Raw genomic sequence first — 23,409 nt, 5'->3', positions numbered from 1 at the left:
AGAGGAGAGTGACATTAGGGGAGAGGAGAGTGACATTAGAGGAGAGGAGAGTGACATTAGGGGAGAGGAGAGTGACATTAGGGGAGAGGAGAGTGACATTAGAGGAGAGTGACATTAGAGGAGAGGAGAGTGACATTAGAGGAGAGGAGAGTGACATTAGAGGAGAGGAGAGTGACATTAGGGGAGAGGAGAGTGACATTAGAGGAGAGGAGAGTGACATTAGGGGAGAGGAGAGTGACATTAGGGGAGAGGAGAGTGACATTAGAGGAGAGTGACATTAGGGGAGAGGAGAGTGGCATTAGAGGAGAGGAGAGTGACATTAGGGGAGAGGAGAGTGACATTAGGGGAGAGGAGAGTGACATTAGAGGAGAGGAGAGTGACATTAGAGGAGAGGAGAGTGACATTAGGGGAGAGGAGAGTGACATTAGGGGAGAGGAGAGTGACATTAGAGGAGAGGAGAGTGACATTAGAGGAGAGGAGAGTGACATTAGAGGAGAGGAGAGTGACATTAGGGGAGAGGAGAGTGACATTAGGGGAGAGGAGAGTGACATTAGAGGAGAGGAGAGTGACATTAGGGGAGAGGAGAGTGACATTAGGGGAGAGGAGAGGAGAGTGACATTAGGGGAGAGGAGAGTGACATTAGGGGAGAGGAGAGTGACATTAGAGGAGAGGAGAGTGACATTAGAGGAGAGGAGAGTGACATTAGGGGAGAGGAGAGTGACATTAGAGGAGAGGAGAGTGACATTAGGGGAGAGGAGAGTGACATTAGGGGAGAGGAGAGTGACATTAGAGGAGAGGAGAGTGACATTAGGGGAGAGGAGAGTGACATTAGGGGAGAGGAGAGTGACATTAGAGGAGAGGAGAGTGACATTAGAGGAGAGGAGAGTGACATTAGGGGAGAGGAGAGTGACATTAGAGGAGAGGAGAGTGACATTAGAGGAGAGGAGAGTGACATTAGAGGAGAGGAGAGTGACATTAGGGGAGAGGAGAGTGACATTAGAGGAGAGTGACATTAGGGGAGAGGAGAGTGACATTAGGGGAGAGGAGAGTGGCATTAGAGGAGAGGAGAGTGACATTAGGGGAGAGGAGAGGAGAGTGGCATTAGGGGAGAGGAGAGTGACATTAGGGGAGAGGAGAGGAGAGTGGCATTAGGGGAGAGGAGAGTGACATTAGGGGAGAGGAGAGTGACATTAGGGGAGAGGAGAGTGGCATTAGGGGAGAGGAGAGTGGCATTAGGGGAGAGGAGAGTGACATTAGGGGAGAGGAGAGTGGCATTAGGGGAGAGGAGAGTGACATTAGAGGAGAGTGACATTAGGGGAGAGGAGAGTGACATTAGGGGAGAGGAGAGTGGCATTAGAGGAGAGGAGAGTGACATTAGGGGAGAGGAGAGGAGAGTGGCATTAGGGGAGAGGAGAGTGACATTAGGGGAGAGGAGAGGAGAGTGGCATTAGGGGAGAGGAGAGTGACATTAGGGGAGAGGAGAGTGGCATTAGGGGAGAGGAGAGTGGCATTAGGGGAGAGGAGAGTGGCATTAGGGGAGAGGAGAGTGACATTAGGGGAGAGGAGAGTGGCATTAGAGGAGAGAGTTGACACGATCTGCAGATGTGGCGGAGCGGCCATTTTATCTCACGCAAACTGATAGTGAAAAAGTTGGTCCGCTGGAGAAACATTGTGAGACCAATAAAGTCTGTTTCTTGTTATCTTTTTATCCGATGTGATCAGTTATAGGCTCTTATATCTATTAATAAACTGTAATGCAAATACATTTGATTGGATTCTCCGGGTCCTGAGCTTCAGAATGACACACAGCATGTCCATTATGAGATTTGGTGAAAACTGTGTTTTTAAAACGGTGATCCAAAACAGAGCTGCAACAAACCATTATGTGGTAATTGATTCATCTCCCGATTATTTCACGATTAATCGATTAATCACTGGCTGTGAATGGTGTATGAACATTTTCTTTTTTTTATCACATAAAGCTAAAGTGGCATCGCTTGAGGACGTGTTGATGGAGTAGACAAAAGTGAATGTTTTTGGAGACTCTTGGTGCTAATTCTAGTTTCTGATTGGACAAAACACTAAGTGAAGTTGAGTTGTACTTTTATTAATCTCTGTAGAGATGATGAGTTCTCTGCATTTGACCCACCCTCGGTGTCGCTGGGTCCATGATGTGGAGCCAGGCTGGTGGTGAGAAACACCTGGCTGGAGGGGTTCACCTATTGCACATGTTTTTAGCACTAACCTACACAGACACGGGGAGAACATGCAAACTCCACACAGAAAGGCCCCGTTCAGGCGGGAATCGAACTCGGGACCTTCAAGCTGTGAGGCACGAGCGCTAACCGCTGTGCCACGTAGCTTTTCATAAAAAAATACACCATTTTCACGTAATTTTTGCTCTATTTGAGTCTGTGTGTACTAGAAAACAATTCATCGATTACAAAAATAGCAATAATCGATTAGTTGTTTCAGCCCTAATCCAAACCGGGTTCAGTATTGGATATTTGTAGCCGATTCCCGATACCATAGTTTTTCGGGCACTTTCGCTGCTGTTTGAGATCCGCTGTTTAAACACGATGGTCAGTCGCCCTCGTTTGTCACTTTTTTTGTTTCGTCTTTTTTTTACGTCTGAAAAGTTTACGATCTTTTCCCCCATAAACAAAGTGGACGTGAGCGCGGGGTCGACAGGAGGAGGTGATTTACGGAGCTCCTCTGTGCAAAGGCAGCTGTGTTTGAGGACCATCGGGTTAAAACACGTCCCTCTCTTTGTCTCTCCGCTCGCAGGATTTCCTCATTTCTTTTCACGATTTCGTTTGATTAAACACGTGGCTCGTTGCGCCACAAAAGCCTCGCTCTCACTCACACGTTATTCTCCGCGAGTGACTAACAGCTGGCAGATTCAGCAGACGTGTGCAGGACGTTCCAGCGCTCAGAAATCGACGTTTCCTCTCAGTCCTTCATGCACTTAAACATAACATCAAAATGGCACCAAAGTTCGTGGGTGTTTCACAAAAAGCCTGAAAGCCGACTCCATTCTTTGGCTTCTCTCCGTGCCAAGGCCTGATCTCCGGGACGTGACGGCTCTTGTTGACTGGTATAAATGTCGCCAATGTGAAACGCTCGTGTCTGAACAGGAGCGGTGACTAAACAGTGACTAAACAATCACGTCTTTATTCAGCTGCGCAATAAATCTGTGCTCGACGGTGTAAAGCGCCGGGCAGCGAGACAGAGGCCATTACTCTGCTTTGTGTCGGAAATGTGGACTTCAGAAGATGAGGTCTTGTTAAAAAACACAATGAGGAAGTGAATCAAGGGGAGTATGAGCGGTTGGCAGGAGATCACAGGAGATATCGAACTATAGGCTTTTATTATAGGGAATAAGTATTACCATTAAGATTAAATGAGCTCAATAATAATAACTCTGAGCCTTCAAATCCGGCCCTGCAGCATCGAATCACTTTCCTCCCACCGCCTTCGTAGGACAGATACGACGAACACTGGGATTTGGAGAACGTGTGGATTTACATTGGACCACATTTTGGAGATTCAGCCCCAGGACTTTTGATGAGTCAGAAAAACTGGCCCGACACCAAACCAACGTGCCGATCCTGCTCTGGGCCAAAGGTCTGACTGTGACATGCACTGGACATCCTTGTAAACACACAGGTTTCTTACATACATGGGTTGGCGACATGTTTCATTTCATTTATTTCGGTTTGGTCAATTTACAAATCATTCAAAACACTTTCAAGTCAAACAGTAAAGTCGATCCATGAGCAGGCGCAGGCAGAACATGGCTGATTGAACATGTTCCTCTCAGATTAAATTTACTTTCTTACTGGGTAAAGAATGTTTGCAGGCATTTAAGGGATTTATTATGTTTAACTTGGTAAATAAACTTGGCCCTGTACAAATTTGTCAAAGTAGTGTGCAGGTGTTAGTCCTGTGGGCCGACCTGAGCCGCATGTTTTTGGAGGTTTCTGGGCTGCTTTCAGGCCCTGTCCACACGAAGTCAAGCTGAGGACCAAGCCCAAAGATATTTTATCAGTCCAGTGTATCGTCCATACGAGCCGGCGTTTTGGGCGTCTGTAAACGACCATTTTCCAAACCAGGTCCCAGAGGAAAGATCTGAAAACGCCGTTTACGTGGCTCCGTTGTTACGACGTCTCGGTGACATCACAGCTCCAGAGTCTGTGATCCATAATCTACTGACCTTATACTGAGTTTTCCTCATGGATCTGTGACGGTTTGACTCCGCCCCTCTTTGCTCCACCGCCGTCCACAAGCCACAGGTGACGAGTAGAAAAACACGAGTCAGTCTGTGTTTTTGGACTGACATGTTTTTACGTCAGAAGAATAAACTCTCCTCCTCGTCTCTTCTGCAGATCCTAAATCCTTCAGCCACTTTCGTTTTCTCTGCACTGTTCAGCTCCTCCACCTCCTCCTTCCTCCACCACAACAGTCTTTCACCATCTTCTGAAGAGCTGAGCAGCTGATCTGTTTAAGTCTCCATTAGCCAGAACTACAGTAGGGATTGAGGCGCGTGTGGCTTATCTGTGAGTCTTGCCCGGATACCTCCTTGTTTCCTCTGTTGCTGCAGGTGTGGGGGTTCTTGGTGCCTCTTCAGTGTCTCAGAAGAAGAAATGTGCAGGTCTTAAAAGTCATAGAACTTCCAGATTTTTGATTGAAGAAACAGTGAATTACTCTGTGAATTAGAAAGTGTGTATTTAATGAATCTTATCGACTTCTTTTCTAATTTTTCGGATGGTTCTGATCTTATCTGTGTTTTCTGTGTTAATCCTGGTCAGATTTGCGATGTTCTTTGGCTTCTTGCGATTCGGACGTTGCATCGTCTTCCTTCGCTCTAGGAATAAGTCATCTCCTCATGTTTGCTTCGGCGATTCTTTACGTGGTTTGAAACATCACGAAGCGGCTCTTTAGATGTCGACGCTGCAGATCCTGCTCTTAGCTTTGTCTCCATCGACTTAAAACATGGACAATTAGCTAATCCCCCGGCTCTGGGCTCCAGGACCTCGGCTCAGGTCTGAGGACCAGCCCCGGGCGCCTCCTCTGCTCCTGACAGCTTTGGAGGAAGTGTCCGCTTTTCCCACGAGGACTTGAAAACGTTTAACCTTGAAAACCGAGACCTGAAGATTCAGAAAGGAATTTGAACTTTGATCTGGATTATCGACATGTCTGACTGAAATTGTACTTTTTTCTTTATCTCGAAAGTTGCCGGTCGTGTCCAATTTCTCTGTTTGACTCACACATTCGCACATTTTTAAAAGATTAATTCTGCACAGTTTTTTGGTGCTGTTAACCTGTTATTTACCGTCCACCCTGATCAGGGGGTTATGGTGAGGGTTAGAGTCAGGGGGTTATGGTGAGGGTTAGAGTCCGGGGGTTTGGGTTAGGAAAGGCAAATGTGATGTAAGTTGTGTTTCACTCACACTGATCTCACATATAGTTTTAGAAACTATGGCTCTTGGCTTTCAAATGAGGTATCGCACTGGTGTATAGGCTGTGAGCTCTACAGTTACACCAGAGTGTCCAAAATGCTGCCCTCAGACCGATTTGTAGTGACCCTTTTCTTGCCGAATTGGTACACATCATCAGAGATAGTTTTTTTTAATTTGAAATGTAATAATTCTACACAATTCTAACTCTTATTGTGAGAGCTGTAATGGAGGTTTTAGGCATAAAAGGTATGGGGAACCATTTTATACCTCTGCTATAGTCGAAGGTTTCGCGGCACTAACCACCGATCTATTGCTCTTCACCCCATGTACGCTTCAACATGCGGCCCCTTTGGACGCCCCGGTCTATACGCTTTGAGATTTGGAAATGAATAATTGCTAACTCTAAATCTAACCCTAAACTGGCAGATAACAGGTTAAGCATCACATTGGCATCTACAGGTGAAACTAGAAATTAGAATATGGAAAGTGCATTGGTTCATCATCATGTATTCTGACTTGATAAAACAATGTTGTTTCTCAGTCATCCAGGTAGTTACTTAAACTAAAAGAAATGGGTTAATCAACACAACTGGACTTTCGCTGTCCATCCAGACAGCTTCCTCAAAGCTGTGGTCCGTGGTGACCACACCCACCTGATATCGATGCGGTGGGCGTGGATGGTGAATACCCAGTGACGTGGCGGGGGCCCCAGACATGGCCCGGGTCCAGGCCGTGTGGGGGCATCTGTCCCAGGTGTTGGACAGCTGGAACCTGAGTCCCCTCGTCTGTTGATGGCCGGGCACATGGCTCTCTCATATTTATGTTGATGTTTTATGGCTCGCTCATATATGGCTTCCTTGACCCGTCTCTCAAACCTCTCCTCTCTCCTGCTCCTTGTCCCCCACCTGAGTATCTGTGAATCCTAAGTTGTTCTTTGACATGTTGTTCTCGCTGGGTAAAAAAGGCTGGAGGCCTCTGCAGTAAGCCCTCCTGTCAATACGCTTTGAGGTTTGGATGTGCATAATCGCTAACCCTAAGCTGGCAGATAACAGGTGAAAATATTCACCGCACCAAGAACAAAATGTCACCACAGAAACACTCCTGAGCTCTGGTTTGACGCCTTTAAGTTTGAGCACAGCACTTATTCACTGTGGCATTGTTTTGTTCTGCCATGTCAAAAGATCCAGTGTCGCATTCATGTTTTCATCAAGATCTCGGCCAATCCATGTGTGAAAGCGAGTCCCCTGCTCCCTGAACCACTCTTTCACACCGTGAGCCCGATGAATCCCGGCATTGTCATGTTTGGATAAGCCCGTATCGTCAGGGAAGAAGAAACCCATTGATCGAGGACCCTCAGGTCGTCAGCTCATCTTTGTGTTTCTCAACCTGAACCTGACCAACAGCCTCAGGCCAGGACAGTTTGTTAAATCCAGGTGGCGACTTGTTTTTTGGTCAGGCAGTGTAGTACTACCTGTATAAACCCTGATTCAACCTTGTAAATTGAGACATAAAACGTAATCATAGACACTCGAACTATATTCTACAATTATATTCATTTTGAAATGCCGTCAACAGCGCCATGGCTCCTCTCTCATTTACAGCTCGAGAGCAGTTACCTCGACCTAAAACTATTACCACTGTGTTTTATTGGAACGGCGGGTTCAGCCTAATGACAGCGTGGATCGAGCCTAACTGTGCCGCTCCGGGGGTTTCAAAGCCCAGAGTCCATGGGAATCAGCGAGGAAACGTGTCATTGTGAGATGTTAGTGATTGAGGCGCATTCTGAGCGTGCCGCGCCTCGTCCACGGGCCGCCTTTTCTGTCAAAGAGAGACATGGAACCGGCAGTTAGGCTAGTTAGTGCCTATTCTTAAGGTCTGCGCTCCATTTGGTCATTTGCTGCACCTTGTTTTTTGTGCAGAAACATGTCAGGATTTGTGTTTTGAGACTGATGGGGAAAGAGCTGTGATGTCGTAAGGATGTGAGATTATATCTGGATTGCATTCACACTAAAAGCACTGCCTTGAAGCTGGAAAGATAATAGAGAATGTCATGACAACTCTAAAAATATACATGAGTCAAGTGCACATAGGAAACATTTACCCACACAGTTTACATAATTACATTTTAATAACCAATACTAACTGATCCATATAGACGAAGCTACATCACAGGAATGAATGGCCCGCTAAGCTAGCATTAGCCACACTCGCAAAGTCTCCAGTTTCTGTCAAAACGCCGGCTCCTTTCGACATGGTCCAGCACCAAGAATCAGATCCTACACTTCAACAATTAATGTATTTAGTTTTAGAATTTTCTCGTAATCGATGCTCAAGAAGATAAGAGTAACATTTTTATGTGAAGAAGCGTTAGCATGCTACTGGTTAGCATTTAGCTTCAACAGCTCAGCTCTGACCTCTCCAAGAGAAAGCCTTGGATACAACATGTGACAGAGGTCAGAGCTGTTACTGGAGTATTTCCTCAGTGTTTCTTTGTGTTGAAGCCATTGACAGTTGGTTGACAGTTGCTAACCGGTAGCATGCTAACATCTTGAGCAGCTTAAACCCTGGCTGTGTCCGAATGTCCACCCTAGTCCCTAACCCCTCATTCACTACATAGGCCCGCACTATATAGTCACTATATAGTCACTGATTCTGTTGGCGATTCGGACACAAGCCACGACTTTCTCCGAGCTGCGTGACGTCAGGCGCGCTGCGGCTGCAGATATGTTTTTTTTTTTGTTATTTATTTGAATTCATTTATTGTTACAAACGTTCATTTTATGAAACAGAATTTTATTTGACATTTGAATTAAAATTAAAACTATCATCACAAAAAAAAAAAAAACTCTCCAGCGTGAGCTCAAAGACCTGCCGAAAGTAGGTCACAGCCCGGTGTCCGAACACCAGCAGATTGAGTGGCGACATCTGCTAAAAGTTCGCTAAACTCCGGGAATAAAATATTTCTGTGATAAAAGACCAAACTCAGAGACAGTGGAATATTTATGAATAAATACGAGTCAGATACTTTATATTTAACATGGATTTTACATGAATGGCTTGGATTATTCGAGAGGAAGCTGTCGGTCATTTAACAGCTCAAGCTAAAGGTTAGCAGCTAACGTTAGCATCTTTTCACCGTAACCGTTTATATTTTAGTCGTTTATTCATGAGAAACACAAACACACGACTGAAACAGCTGATTTACTTCAGTCGTGTTTAGTTCAAAGACCTGTCGCTGTCAGGCTCTTCTCCGACTCTCGCAATGCATTGTGGTCTATATTGACCCGATTAGTGACCATCGATGCTCACTACTTTTCGAGATGCATTGTGGGAAATTTCGAGTGGACTACTTTTTTCCCTCTGGACATTCGGACACCCCTACAACATGGCGTGAGCACTATATAGTCACTATATAGTGGAGAGTGTGGACATTCGGACACAGCCCCTGACTGCATAATTCTACCTCGGTTTTCAAAATGGCTGCGGGAATTTTGCGTGATGTCGTTGGAAACATGTATAGGAGAGCAGGAGGGATGTGATTATAGCAGAACTTTTATGGTTGGGACTGAAATACAACAAATATAGAGCATAAAAGATTAAAATCAGGATTCGAGGTTCACTCAAGGCTAAACTAAATCACTATGAAACCACAAACATTACAGAAAAGTCCTTCATCTAAACTTTCCTCCAGTTTTGTCGGTGCATATTTCCTCTTCCCTGACTGACGTTTGTCGCCTCTGAGACTGACGGTTTTTCACGAGCCGTTTCCAGCTCCACGTCTGAACGGTTTAAGCTCCTCCGCTCGCAGTCAAAGAAAACACTGGCGATTGACGCAGCCGTCGGTTATTTTTACTGGAAGCACATCCCGAGTGTCTCTGGCTCACGTGGAGCTGCAGGGAAGAGGCCTCTGTTTCCGACATTTTTATGAACGTAGTGAGTGATATCTGATCTTACCAAAAACCGAAACAAACTGTCAGCTTCAGTGAAATCCCAGGCTCGCTAAAGGAGACGTAGCATAAACTCGTTCAGGATGTAAAGGGAGAAAACTAGTTCAGAATCTCCCTTTAATATTATACAGTCACTGAGCCGTCGATACTGAGGCCAGTGGACAGGCCAGAGACTGTGATGCAGGTCAGAGCTCGTCTTTCTCCTTCTGCAAACAGCCCCCACTTCTCAGACTCCATTAGGACTTCACACAGAGGGGGGGGGTCATTAGTCAGAACACAAGATCGCAACTGTTTCCACTCAGCCGCCATGTTGGACGATATCAGGCGATGATAAAGGCCGTTCAGTGACAAGTCCAGACCTGGAGTTCAATGGTTCCCCACTTTGGCCTCTCAGTGGTCAACCGTGCACCCCCTACCTCAAGGGTGTTACAGTTTATTTAGAAAGTAATTACTTAAAAGTAGTATTTGTAAGGAAAAGGACAATGTTGCAGTCAAAATAAACATAAAACTCTCCCAAAGCAACACATTTTACTGAAAAATATGGCTTTTCCTATAAAAAAAAATATGTTAAATTTTCCCTTTTTCAATCTGAAATAGTTCCAAGTACCCCCTGCTTGGTCCCCGTACCCCTGGTTGGGAAACACGGCTGTAGTTGACCTTCGGACTCTTTAAAGGGGAGGGGTCACCAGCCGACGTTTGACAAAGTCATTTCAGCAAATATGGGAAACATATGAAGAGGGAACTAATCATTTATCTTTCATTGTGTTGAGTCGTAATCCTTGACAGTTGCGTTTAAAGGTGCTTTCTGCAATTTTTTATCTGAAAGCAGTCAAAGCCATATAAACTGACAGTAGGCGCATGGATAAAACTGCCTTTTTGCTTTGGCATTTGTTCACTAAAGGATGTGTCAACGTTATAACATGGAAACAGGCGGAGATGTTTTGTTGACAGAGCGAGACATCAGAGATCAACTCAAACGCAAAATCCACCGTCCAAACTCTTCTCCTGTCCCACTGCTTTGCTCTCGAAGCTCTTCATGAGGAAATCCGTGATCAGTGAATCCATTTCATTCAGATGTTTCCAAGAGGAATATCTGTTTATCCAGTTCACTTCTAGGGGAAGCTGCTGAGCTACTGAAGGTCCTGGGGGGCGGACTGTCAATGTACATCGAATTCTGATTGGCTGATAATTCTGTCAGTCACGCTGGCTGTCAGTCATGTGTGTGGCCTGACAGCAAAGGGCCTGCAGAATCTGTTCTGAAGGAGGAGGAGCAGCTCACCAGACGTGTTTAAGGCACTTTTTGAGTAGGAATTTACAGTTACACCTCAACAAAACCAATATAAGAAATAATTAGAAATAATTAGAAAACTTTTCACACATTTTTTCCTCATTTGGCCTGGGCTCGCAGAGAAGGCCCTGCTGGCCCTGACGGCACACCACTGCCTTTATTTATATATCAGCTGAAATCATATCTGTAAATGTTTTTCCCTTTGCAGCTGCAGGGTCTCATCTTAACCCCTTAACTCCCACCTGAACGGATCCCATTTTCTCCAGTTTGGCTTTACCCTAATCAAAAAGCTTCTAGGGGAAAAAAGCACCAAAACAAGGATGTAAACGTGACAAAAAAGTGACAAAAACTCAACAAAAAAGTGACAAAAACTCAACAAAAAAGTGACAAAAATTCAACAAAAATGTGATAAAAATTCAACAAAAAAATGACAAAAATGTGATAAAAAATTCAACAAAAAAGTGACAAAAACTCAACAAAAATGTGACAAATATTCAACAAAAATGTGACAAAAATTCAACAAAAAAATGACAAAAATTCAACAAAAATGTGATAAAAATTCAACAAAAAAATGACAAAAATTCAATAAAAATGTGATAAAAATGTGATAAAAATTCAACAAAAATGTGACAAAAATTCAACAAAAATTCAACAAAAATTCAACAAAAATTCAACAAAAATTCAACAAAAATTCAACAAAAATTCAACAAAAATTCAACAAAAAATGACAAAATTTCAACAAAAATGTGATAAAAAAAAAAAAAAAAAACATAAAAAAAGGTGACACAACACAGCAACAACGCGAGGAAAAAGATCAGTTTTGTGGGTCTTAGCTTTCACATAAGGTGTTACACAGACCTATATAATGGCCAAAGAGGACAGAATGCATTTGGTTCAGGCTGGTTCAGGCAGGTGGTAAGAGGTTAAGAACATGAGTTGTTTTTCGTGGTGTCCGTCTTTGAACGGGTTCTGAAAAGAGTTTCCACAAACGGATCAAATGGGAAACATTTCCCTTCAGGAACAATAAACTCTACAAACACAACACACAACAAAAGCATCAAAATAAACCCCACCCTCCTCTAACTTTAAACGACTTCAGAGGCTCTCGCTCCAAAACAGACTTTCAACCCAAACATCATGTATAAACCAGGAGCCACACGCCACAGGAACACGGGAACACGGGAACACGGAGCGCTGGCGTGTTTGTTTGTTTGTTTGGGCATAATCAGCCTCTCGCCGCCTCTGGCCCGAGTCAAACATGTGTTATCACTGACAAAACAAATCAAACTTCCTGGGCCGGAGAAAGTACATGTGCTTCGTTTTGTCCTTTGTTGCAAACTTACTTTTACTTCATTTGAAAGATAATACGTTCTAGAGTTCTGATTCGCACTCCAGAACAGTAGGTGGCGCTGTGCAGATGTGCTGTGAACCCCAAAGACGACTGTTTGCTCATTCTTGTGATTTAAATAAAAATCAGACCACATTTTATCAACACTTTAGGCAGAAATGTGAAAGATTCCAAAGGGTTCACATACTTTCCCCTCCTCTGTACTTCCTCATATCTGGCTTTTCTCTGATTGGTTTATATTCTTGTCAATCACGGCCCACGGGAATTGGAAGTAGTCACCCCTGATCCCAGATACACGTCTGTAAAGAGCAGGAAAAGCAAGTATTCTGGCTGGGCCTGTAGATTCACTCTGTCTCTGCATCCAACAGATCAGTTTGTGGAGGAAAAACAACTTTCCCCAACTAAACTCAGACTAAACTGAGATCATTGTTTTTGTCCCACAGACACAACCTCCCTACCTTACCTCGAGTCTCTCCCTCTGAAACAAAAAAAATCAGGTTCGAAATCTAGGAGTGATCATGGACTCAGACCTGAACTTAAACAGCCACATCAAAGCAAAAACATCAGCAGCTTTTTACCATCTGAAAAAACATGGCTCAGATCAGAGGAACAGTGTCAAAACCAGACTTAGAGAGACTTATCCATGTGTTTGTCTCCAGCAGGTTAGACAGAACCAGGAAATACGACCATATTAGTCCAGTGCTCCGGTCTCTGCACTGGCTTCAGTCGCTCAGAGAATAGACTTTAAAACAGCTCTGCCTGTTACGAGTCTTTTCATGGTTTAGCACCAAAGTCCATCTCTGACATGTTAGAGCCGTATGAACCATCTCAGGGAGGGGAGGGGCCTCCTGGTGGTTCCAGAGTCAGGACTAAACACGCTGAGGCTAAAGCTCAAATCTGGAACAGTCTTCACGAGGATGTGCCTCAGACAATGTTCAAATCCAGGCTGAAAACAGTTCTTTTTGCCCCAGGCATATGACACTGAAAGTATTTTATCATATTTTATTTTTGTTTTAGTCTTTTCAATTTTAGTCTAGTTTTAGCATTTAGCATTTAGCATTTAGCATTTTTTGCATTATTAATATTCATTATAATCTGCTCCACATGAACAAAGCTCAGCTGATCCTTTAGCAGAGAATTTACATCTTAGGCTCTTTCAGACGGACAAATCAAGTTTGCATGATTTTAGTCTCTCCTTTTCATTTTTATTTAGTCTTATTTTAGTCGACTAAAACATCTGGACATTTTAGTCACAGTTTTAGTCTCATGAGACACTTTTAATTTAGTTTTAGTCCAATTTTAGTCATAAAAAATATCACTTTGACTAAAATTAAGACTAAATATTTTAGTCGACGAAATTAACACTGATCTGCACTCTTGCCTTTTACTGCAATTGATTCATTTTATGTTGATGTTTTTATTGATTTTATCTGTTTTCTTGTCATTTTGTGCAACTGTGAAGCACTTTTGAATTGCCTTGTGGGAAAGTGTCCAAAGCTAACCTGTGTTCCTGCTTGTCTCTGCAGGAGTGATCAGCACACACACCGCCCTGGACCGAGAGGACAAACCCGAGCACAGCATTGAGGTCACGTTCTTTTTTATTACAAATACACAATCCTCTTCTTAGACTTGCTTTGTGCGTTTTTTCCTCATGAACATTTGAACAGATATTTGTAGCTTAATAATGCAAAAAAAAAAAGGCGGGCTCCAACACTTTCCTTTACGACCGTGTTTTAGCTTCAAAGCTTTTATCCTCGTGCTCCTTTTATTTATGTGTTTGTTCTGTGGCTGTTTCATTAATGTGAACAACACCATTATCGCATTAAGGGAAAAGATGAAACGAGTTAATAAAGTTACGGGGCAGCGAACTTTCATTTTAAAAACCATTGAGACTGAATGATGCTCCAGCTTTGATTCTGCAGTGGCTTCTGATAATTAGAAAAAGCTTTTGTTTTGATCCGTTTATGACCCTCTTTTAGCCAGTGCTGTTTAGTTTATAGCTTCATTTTCTCCGTTTTCTAGTTAAATTGTTCATTGTTATACAGAATGGCTGGGAAAGGTTTTCGTTTATTGTTTAGTTTCTCAGTGACTCTACATCAGAACTTCTGCCTGTTGGAAATTCTCCCCCAAAACTCTGCGGAATGAAGTTTTTTTTTTTTACCTGGAGTTGGGTTTCGAGCTGCTCAGTCATCTTTGAGTAATCTTTGAATCTTCCCTGGCAGTGGCGCAAACCTCACAATAAGTATTTCCTCTCCTGAACACGAGTGAAGGCACCGGCGTATGTCCCGCCTCTTTCTGTCACCTGACCTGACACTGAGTCGCCGCTCACTGTTTAACAGGACAGATCAGGAGCAGTGTCATGTACCAGTGCACAATGTGTCGCTGTTTTACAGAAAGTTCTTCTTTTTCTCCTTCCTCCTTCTTTCTTCTTTCTCCTTCCTTCTTTCTTCTTTCTCCTTCCTCCTTCCTTCTTTCTCCTTCATCCTTCTTTCTTCTTTCTCCTTCCTCGTTCCTTCTTTCTCATGCCTCCTTCTTTCTTCTTTCTCCTTTCTTCTTTCTCCTTCCTCCTTCTTTCTTCTTTCTCCTTCATCCTTCCTTCTTTCTCCTTCATCCTTCTTTCTCCTTCCTCCTTCTTTCTCCTTCATCCTTCCTTCTTTCTCCTTCCTCCTTTCTCCTTCTTTCTCCTTCATCCTTCCTTCTTTCTCCTTCATCCTTCTTCCTTCTTTCTCCTTCATCCTTCCTTCTTTCTCCTTCATCCTTCTTCCTTCTTTCTCCTTCCTCCTTTCTCCTTCTTTCTCCTTCATCCTCCTTCCTTCTTTCTCCTTCCTCCTTCCTTCTTTCTCCTTCTTTCTTCTTTCTCCTTCCTCCTTCCTTCTTTCTCCTTCCTTCTTCTCCTTCCTCCTCCTTCCTTCTTTCTCCTTTTTTCTTCTCCTTCCTCCTTCTTTCTCCTTCCTCCTCCTTCCTTCTTTCTCCTTCCTCCTCTTTCCTTCTTTCTCCTTTTTTCTTCTCCTTCCTCCTTCCTTCTTTCTCCTTCCTCCTTCCTTCTTTCTCCTTCCTTCTTCTCCTTCCTCCTTCTTTCTCCTTCATCCTTCCTTCTTTCTCCTTCATCCTTCTTTCTTCTTTCTCCTTCATCCTTCTTTCTTTCTCCTTCATCCTTCTTTCTTCTTTCTCCTTCATCCTTCCTTCTTTCTCCTTCATCCTTCTTCCTTCTTTCTCCTTCATCCTTCTTCCTTCTTTCTCCTTCCTCCTTTCTCCTTCTTTCTCCTTCATCCTTCTTCCTTCTTTCTCCTTCCTCCTTCCTTCTTTCTCCTTCCTCCTTCCTTCTTTCTCCTTCCTCCTTCCTTCTTTCTCCTTCTTCTCCTTCTTTCTCCTTCCTCCTTTTTTCTTCTTTGTCCTCCGCCTTCCTTCTTTCTCCTTCCTCCTTCCTTCTTTCTCCTTCCTTCTTCTCCTTCCTCCTTCTTTCTCCTTCCTCCTTCCTTCTTCTTTCTCCTTTCTCCTTCCTCCTTCCTTCTTTCTCCTTCTTCTCCTTCTTTCTCCTTCCTCCTTCTTTCTTCTTTGTCCTCCACCTTCCTTCTTTCTCCTTCCTCCTTCCTTCTTTCTACTTCCTCCTTTCTCCTTCCTCCTTCCTCCTTTCTCCTTCCTTCCGTCTTTCCTTCCTTCTCCTTTTTCTTGTTCTTGTTCTTCTTTTTCTTCTTCTAAATATTACTGTAACAATATGCTCTTAAATTAAGGCATCTTTGCATACTTTTGTTTTCACTTATAAACTAAGCTGAAGCCCACATGGCTAAATTGCATAAACTCTCTCTCTCTCTCTCTCTCGCCTTAATAAATGAATGAATAATGTGGGGGGTTAAATTAGATCCTACAGCCAGATGAAGCCAGTGTTTGCAGTGCATAGAGGGATACAGTGCTCATGTTTTATCGTCTCCTCCTCCAGGTGATCGTGTCGGATAACGGCTCGCCTCCGCTCAGATCCACCGCCACCGTGGTGATCCGCGTCCTGGACGTGAACGACAATCGGCCCAAGTTCACGGATAAGCTCTTCCACGTGCGGCTCCCGGCGCAGAGGCAGACCGCGGGGAAGCAGGTGGCGTGCCGGCTGGTCGCCCGCGACGACGACGAGGGCCCGAACGCCGCGGTGACGTACAGGCTGCAGGGCGACAGCGACAGCTTCGACGTCGACCCGGAGAGCGGCGCGGTGATGGCGCACGGAGACTTCGGGCCCGGGAACTACAGCATCATCACCGTGAGTTCAGACACTTTTACTGTTTACTGGAATGTTTTTGTGCCCCTAGAGGCCATGAGCGGCACTGCAGGTGTCGTAGCATGTTGTGTTTTTTTGTACTCATTAATTGTCCGTGAGAGTAAATACTACGCAGACAGAAAAGACAAAGGGACAGAGGGATATTGTTCATCCAGTTACACAATGGAGATCTTTTTTTTTTACTCAAACTTGGCTGTAAATACTGTTTAAGTGGTGCTAGCCCGCAGCTAGCTTTGCCCGTTAGCCTGTTAGCTTCTTCATCATGATTCCATTAGTGTGTATTGGTGACTCCGACCCGGTGCAGGCAAAGTAAAAGTTGCAATTGTGGTTTTCTGGCCAGAGACACCAGGGGGAGATGAAAGACCCTCAATCATCCCATTGACACTTGTATTACCTCCACAGGAACAGGATTTATTAAGGAAAACAAGTGACATAGTTCTGCTTTAATTTGATGTTTGTTTTTTTAGTTATAATCAGTATTTATCCTTCAGCCTGTTGTATTTTTTTTTCTGAAAGAGGGGGTATTATGCTTTTTTCAGTCCCATAGCACCAGTCTATATCACACTACAATGATGACCAAACCTTCTGTTGGTCTGTAAATGCAGTAAATTAGAATAACTGCCTTGTAGAAAATTGCTCTTTCAAAATGGCTGTAGTGAATGTCTTGAAATAGGCCTCTGTCTCTTTAAGAACCTCTGAGCCTTTCCGACACGCCCCCTCCACACGCTGTCTGTGGCATCAGTGGGGAGGGGGTTCTGCTGAGGAGCAGTGGTTGGTTACTCGGCTGGTGACGAAAGCTCGGAGGCGTCTCCAGGAGGTGGGGGCGTTCCTAGGAGGACTCAGGCAAACCTATCCCTAAAATGGCCGCCATCAGAGTTTTTACAGATTACTCAAAAATACGTGAATGTGCCAAGGCAACACTTCAGGCATGTTTTTAATGAGGGAATGACATCATAACATGATGGAAAGCTTGAAAAAGTCAATTTTGCAGAATACCCCCCCTTTAATATGTTACAAATTTATGAGAACAAACAGTGGCATAAACGACATAATCTTTGAAAAGAGTGAATCCTTACGTATTATAAGATCCTTGGATCAGTAAGTGGTCCTGGACCTTTAATAAAAAGTTGCTTTAAAGTTAGTTTGTTTGTTTGTTTTGTATTGTCCCCGTATGGGAAATGTGTCCTCTGCATTTAACCCATCCTTCGATGCCGCTGGGGCGACCCGTAAGGAGCAGTGGTCGACGGCAGTGCCTCGCCCGGGGACCCATCTCCATGATGTGGCTCCAGGCTGGTGGTCAGAATCACCTGGCTGGAGGATTCACCTATTGCACATGTTTTTAGTAGTAGGGGAAACCGGAGTACCCGGAGGAAACCTATTTCAAGCACTTGAAATATTTCAAGTGCTTGAAATATTGAGATTGCCAGTGGAACCAGCATGTTTTTCTCACCTTTGACTTTTATCTCATTTTAAAGCTGCATTATGCAAGTTTTTATGCAAAATAAACGTTCATGTTAGTGCGTGTTTGACCTTCAGTGACCCAGCAGCTGTGTGGGTGGTTAACAGGGCGCCTGGTAGGTTTTCACTGCGGATGGATCTGTGTCCAAAAAGCGTCATAGAGGCTGAAAGGCGCCGAGCGAATCACCCAGATGAACACGGGGTCACTGACAGGCAAAACACGTGTATTTATCCTTTCAAAACCCATTATTTTCAAAGTACTTGTTTTGTAGACAAGCTTTGGACCCTAGTAACATTTTTAGTAACATGTGAACAGACTGATGCTTTTTGAGCTGTTATTTACTCTGAGACTTGAATCACCAACAATCACATTATTAAAACAGAGCTGTGAGTTTCCCTGAGCCGTGTCTCGTTTCTCAGAGCGTCCCCAGCTGAATGTATTGAACGTAGTATAATTGTGTAGTACTTTTCCTCCTGTGATGCTTTAATCGTGTAGTACTTCTCCTGGCGTGATGGCCCTGCCGCTCCACTGCGCCCTGTGTTCTCGCTCTGGCTCTCGTCTTTCACCTCCTCGCTCGTCTCTTGTGTTTCTGGAGCCTGGTCTTTGTCACAGAAGCGCTTTCTCCGCCGCTCGGCCCGGGCTCGTCACGTTCAGGTAAAGGCGCTAAATTAAGCGTGTTTAATCCCCTCAAAGACACGGGCGCGGCACCTGCCTCACAGCGGCGTGTCAGCAGCTGCTCCGTCAGGGAGACCAGGGGAAGTTCAGACGCTTTCTCCACACAGACAGGTCGTTTTTACACCTGCTTTTAAAAAATACACAAATACACACCCTTCAAACATTATGAACAGACGAGGCACGAACATCCACATTTTCCCACACTCGGTTTGGACAGAACATAGGCAAGGCAAGTTTATTTGTAGAGCACAATTCATACACACGGCAATTCAAAGTGCTTCACAGTTAAAGCAGCATAAAATATAAGAAAAACAAATACAATCAATATATTAATCAATTACAGTAAGAGGCAAGAGTGTAGATACAATACTTTCAGTTATATGCATTTTTAAGTCTTGTTTTGACCCGCTCTGTCTTGAGCACTACTTCACTCTGTCTTGAGCACTACTTCACTCTGTCTTGAGCACTATTCACTCTGTCTTGAGCACTATTTTTAAGTCTTGTTTTGACTCGCTCTGTCTTGAGCACTATTTTACTCTGTCTTGAGCACTATTTCACTCTGTCTTGAGCACTATTTTTAAGTCTTGTTTTGACTCGCTCTGTCTTGAGCACTATTTTACTCTGTCTTGAGCACTATTTCACTCTGTCTTGAGCACTATTTTTAAGTCTTGTTTTGACCCGCTCTGTCTTGAGCACTATTTCACTCTGTCTTGAGCACTACATAACATACATGTCCCTCAACATATTTATCACACGCCAATAAAGCCAGGCCAAACCAGGTCCATGTGGATGTTTTTGCCACAGCAAATTGTTCAGTAGCGAAAACGGCACTTGTAGCTAATGCTAGCACATGTAGCATGAAGCTTCCAGGTTAGCATCGTCAGTTATCCTTAATGGGTTGAACCTCTTTGCTCCTCTCCATGTCTCTGTATCTTTTTTTAGTATATTTCAGCATTCGTTAAAGTAATGGTGGATTAATCAGTTCCTCCTGAAATGCTTGATTTAACAGGACATTTTTCCAAAAGTTGCCATGTTTAATCTCTTACCCCCCGCCTTAAAAAAGCGCATTTTCTCCAGTTCAGCTTTACCCAAATCTAAAAGCTTCTCGACTGGAGTTTACAGCCTATATACAGGTGAAACTCGGAACATTTGAATATCGATAAAAAGTGCATTTACTTCTGTAATTCAACTTAAACTGTGGAGCTAATATATGATACAGACTCATTACATGCAAAGTGAGATATGTGTAGCCTTTGTTTGTTATCATTTTGATTATTATCGCTCAACTTGTAAACAAAAACTAATTAAAAATCTCCAATAAAATTAGAATATTTTTTAAAATGGACGGTAAGCCATGATTATCCAAATACAAATAAAGTCTTGACATTTGTCCCTCTGCATGTCATGAGTCTATATCATATATTAGTTTCACATTTTAAGTTGAATTACAGAAATAAATGAACTTTTGAATGATATTCTGATTTTCGGAGTTTCTCCTGTATAGGCCAGTGTAACGCCAAATTTGAACGCTAAGGCCTACTAAACTGATTGTGACTTTTTCGCACTTTTCATCACGTTTTTGTCACTGCTTGTGGTCACGCCCCCTCAGACTAACACCACGCCCCCTCAGACTATCACCACGCCCCCTCAGACTAACACCACGCCCCCTCAGACTAACACCACGCCCCCTCAGACTAACACCACGCCCCCTCAGACTAACACCACGCCCCCTCAGACTAACACCACGCCCCCTCAGACTAACACCACGCCCCCTCAGACTATCACCACGCCCCCTCAGACTAACACCACGCCCCCTCAGACTAACACCACGCCCCCTCAGACTAACACCACGCCCCCTCAGACTAACACCACGCCCCCTCAGACTAACACCACGCCCCCTAAGACTGACACCACGCCCCCTCAGACTAACACCACGCCCCCTCAGACTATCACCACGCCCCCTAAGACTAACACCACGCCCCCTCAGACTAACACCACGCCCCTCAGACTAACACCACGCCCCCTCAGACTAACACCACGCCCCCTAAGACTAACACCACACCCCCTCAGACTAACACCACGCCCCCTCAGACTAACACCACGCCCCCTCAGACTAACACCACGCCCCTCAGACTATCACCACGCCCCCTCAGACAAATACCACGCCCCTCAGACTAACACCACGCCCCCTCAGACTATCACCACGCCCCCTAAGACTAACACCACGCCCCCTCAGACTAACACCACGCCCCTCAGACTAACACCACGCCCCTCAGACTAACACCACGCCCCCTCAGACTAACACCACGCCCCCTAAGACTAACACCACACCCCCTCAGACTAACACCACGCCCCCTCAGACTAACACCACGCCTCCTCAGACTAACTCCACGCCCCCTCAGACTAACACCACGCCCCCTCAGACTAACACCACGCCCCCTCAGACTGACACCACGCCCCCTCAGACTAACACCACACCCCCTCAGACTAACACCACGCCCCCTCGGACTAACACCACACCCCCTCAGACTAACACCACGCCCCCTCAGACTGACACCACGCCCCCTCAGACTGACACCACGCCCCCTCAGACTAACACCACGCCCCCTCAGACTAACACCACGCCCCCTCAGACTGACACCACGCCCCCTCAGACTAACACCACACCCCCTCAGACTAACACCACGCCCCCTCAGACTAACACCACGCCCCCTCAGACTAACACCACGCCCCCTCAGACTAACACCACACCCCCTCAGACTAACACCACGCCCCCTCAGACTAACACCACGCCCCCTCAGACTAACACCACGCCCCCTCAGACTAACTCCACGCCCCTCAGACTAACACCACGCCCCCTCAGACTAACACCACGCCCCCTCAGACTAACACCACGCCCCCTCAGACTAACACATAGAAATATATACATGGAAGAGGCATGCTGTCCCAGCTCCTATCTCTTTACATAGGGGTGCTCAGTGGCGCATGACTCCAGTTTCGTCCGCCATAACGGCCCAAAGTACCCGTATGACGCGTCATCTGTATCTATGCTCCCCACGGCCCAAGTGGGTGAAAGCAGCGTGAGCGCGCACGGCTGCCGACGAAGCCTCAGAGCGGAGCGGACGCCATTACGCAAAAAGTAAAATCTCTTAATATCATCGTTCTTTAAATACAAAATGTTTTTTTAAGGCCATTTCAGGCGAATAAGCTACCATGCTACGATGACTTAGGGGGTTAGTTTGTCAGTGCGGGGCTTAAAAAGCTAGTTAAGCCCGCTCTTTGAACAACCGGGCGCTTAGCGGCCCTTCGGACGTACGTAGCCGCGCTCATGAACTTCCGCTCGGTCACTTTTCTGGGAAGTTTCGTAAGTGCTGGAAGTCTTGATATTGTGATAGAATTGATAAAAATCGAGTTATTACTTCACTGTATTTGCTAGTATAACATCATAACTAGAATGGTTTGGCTGAAATACAAAGAATGAGCACTGCAAAAGTGTTTTATATTACATTTTCATTGGTAAAATGTGAGATATTGTTTTTTATATAGCATTTATCTGTACTGTGCTGTACTGTACTGGATCCAGGACAGATGCGGAAATCATGCATTTTTTTTGTGTTTCATTCTACTTACACAAATAATGTACATGTACATAAGTACATTAAATGCTGGTAGTATTTTTTTAATTAATAAAACAGTTACAGGTTATTAGTGCCATTATTTAATTTTCAGAAATGAGTTTAATAACATGTAGACTAGTTGTTTCTTATTAACCATAATCCAATGTGATAAACACATGCTATATTCCTCATACATTTCGTATTTAGTTTTTGGCTAAAGACTTAGAGAAACATAAACTTACTTGAGATGTTTGTTATTTCGCGTTTATCCTTGTTTTTAGTCCAGTCCGTTCATTTGTTTTGCTCAGACTTCAGCCGCTAAATCACACGAGAGAGAACTCCGCTCGTTCATGAGTCATCACGCACACGCTCGCGCACGTCAACGGCCCTGGTGACGTCACGTCATTAGAAAACTTTTAAAAATGTATTTTTGATGCTTTACAATTTTTTTTCGAAGAAAAAAAGTCCATGTCCTAAAAATAGTAATTTTTAAGAAATATATTTGCCATAGTCTGAAACTCCAGATGCCCTGTGGACCATTTTACAGGCTGCTCCTTTTACATGAGTGTCTATGACAAAAAGGGCTTTTTGGGCAGCTGGCTGCAATATCACGGCCTGCCACTAGCACAACTGGAGACGGGTGTAAAGGGGCGGACCCCCCCACTGGACTAACACCACGCACCCTCAGACTAACACCACGCCCCCTCAGACTAACACCACGCCCCCTCAGACTAACACCACGCCCCCTCAGACTAACACCACGCCCCCTCAGACTAACACCACGCCCCCTCAGACTAACACCACGCCCCCTCAGACTAACACCACGCACCCTCAGACTAACACCACGCCCCCTCAGACTAACACCACGCCCCCTCAGACTAACACCACGCCCCCTCAGACTAACACCACGCCCCCTCAGACTAACACCACGCCCCCTCAGACTAACACCACGCCCCCTCAGACTAACACCACGCCCCCTCAGACTAACACCACGCCCCCTAAGACTGACACCACGCCCCCTCAGACTAACACCACGCCCCCTCAGACTAACACCACGCCCCCTCAGACTAACACCACGCCCCCTAAGACTAACACCACGCCCCCTCAGACTAACACCACGCCCCCTCAGACTTTCTTTACTGTGTTGTTGTCATTTGGGTGAAGCCGAACCAGAGAAAATGTGGTTTAAATGGGGGGTAAGAGGTTAAACAGGCCTAGTTGTATCTCATCATCTTTAAAACAGAGCCATGTCCTCCTGACTGACACTTTCAGCCCATAATGAATAAACATCCTTTCCCAGTATAATTGATGAGTGTGAGCCTGACTGACTGTCGTACATTAGGCGTTAG

At 44.8% G+C, this 23,409-nt stretch overlaps 1 protein-coding gene across 1 annotated transcript in view; it reads left to right on the top strand.

The window, feature by feature from the left end:
* Positions 1-23,409, top strand: part of fat2 (FAT atypical cadherin 2) — a 223,921-nt gene that overhangs the window by 27,892 nt on the left and 172,620 nt on the right. The window contains exons 3-4 of the mRNA XM_079556143.1: positions 13,572-13,630; positions 15,983-16,291. Of these exons, the coding sequence (XP_079412269.1) occupies positions 13,572-13,630; positions 15,983-16,291 (368 nt within the window). The remainder of the gene's footprint in view (positions 1-13,571; positions 13,631-15,982; positions 16,292-23,409) is intronic.

Source organism: Gobius niger (genome assembly GCF_951799975.1).
Source record: "Gobius niger genome assembly, chromosome: 5".
In the NCBI taxonomy this organism is placed as follows: domain Eukaryota; kingdom Metazoa; phylum Chordata; class Actinopteri; order Gobiiformes; family Gobiidae; genus Gobius; species Gobius niger.
This window is presented reverse-complemented; position numbering and strand designations above follow the sequence as displayed.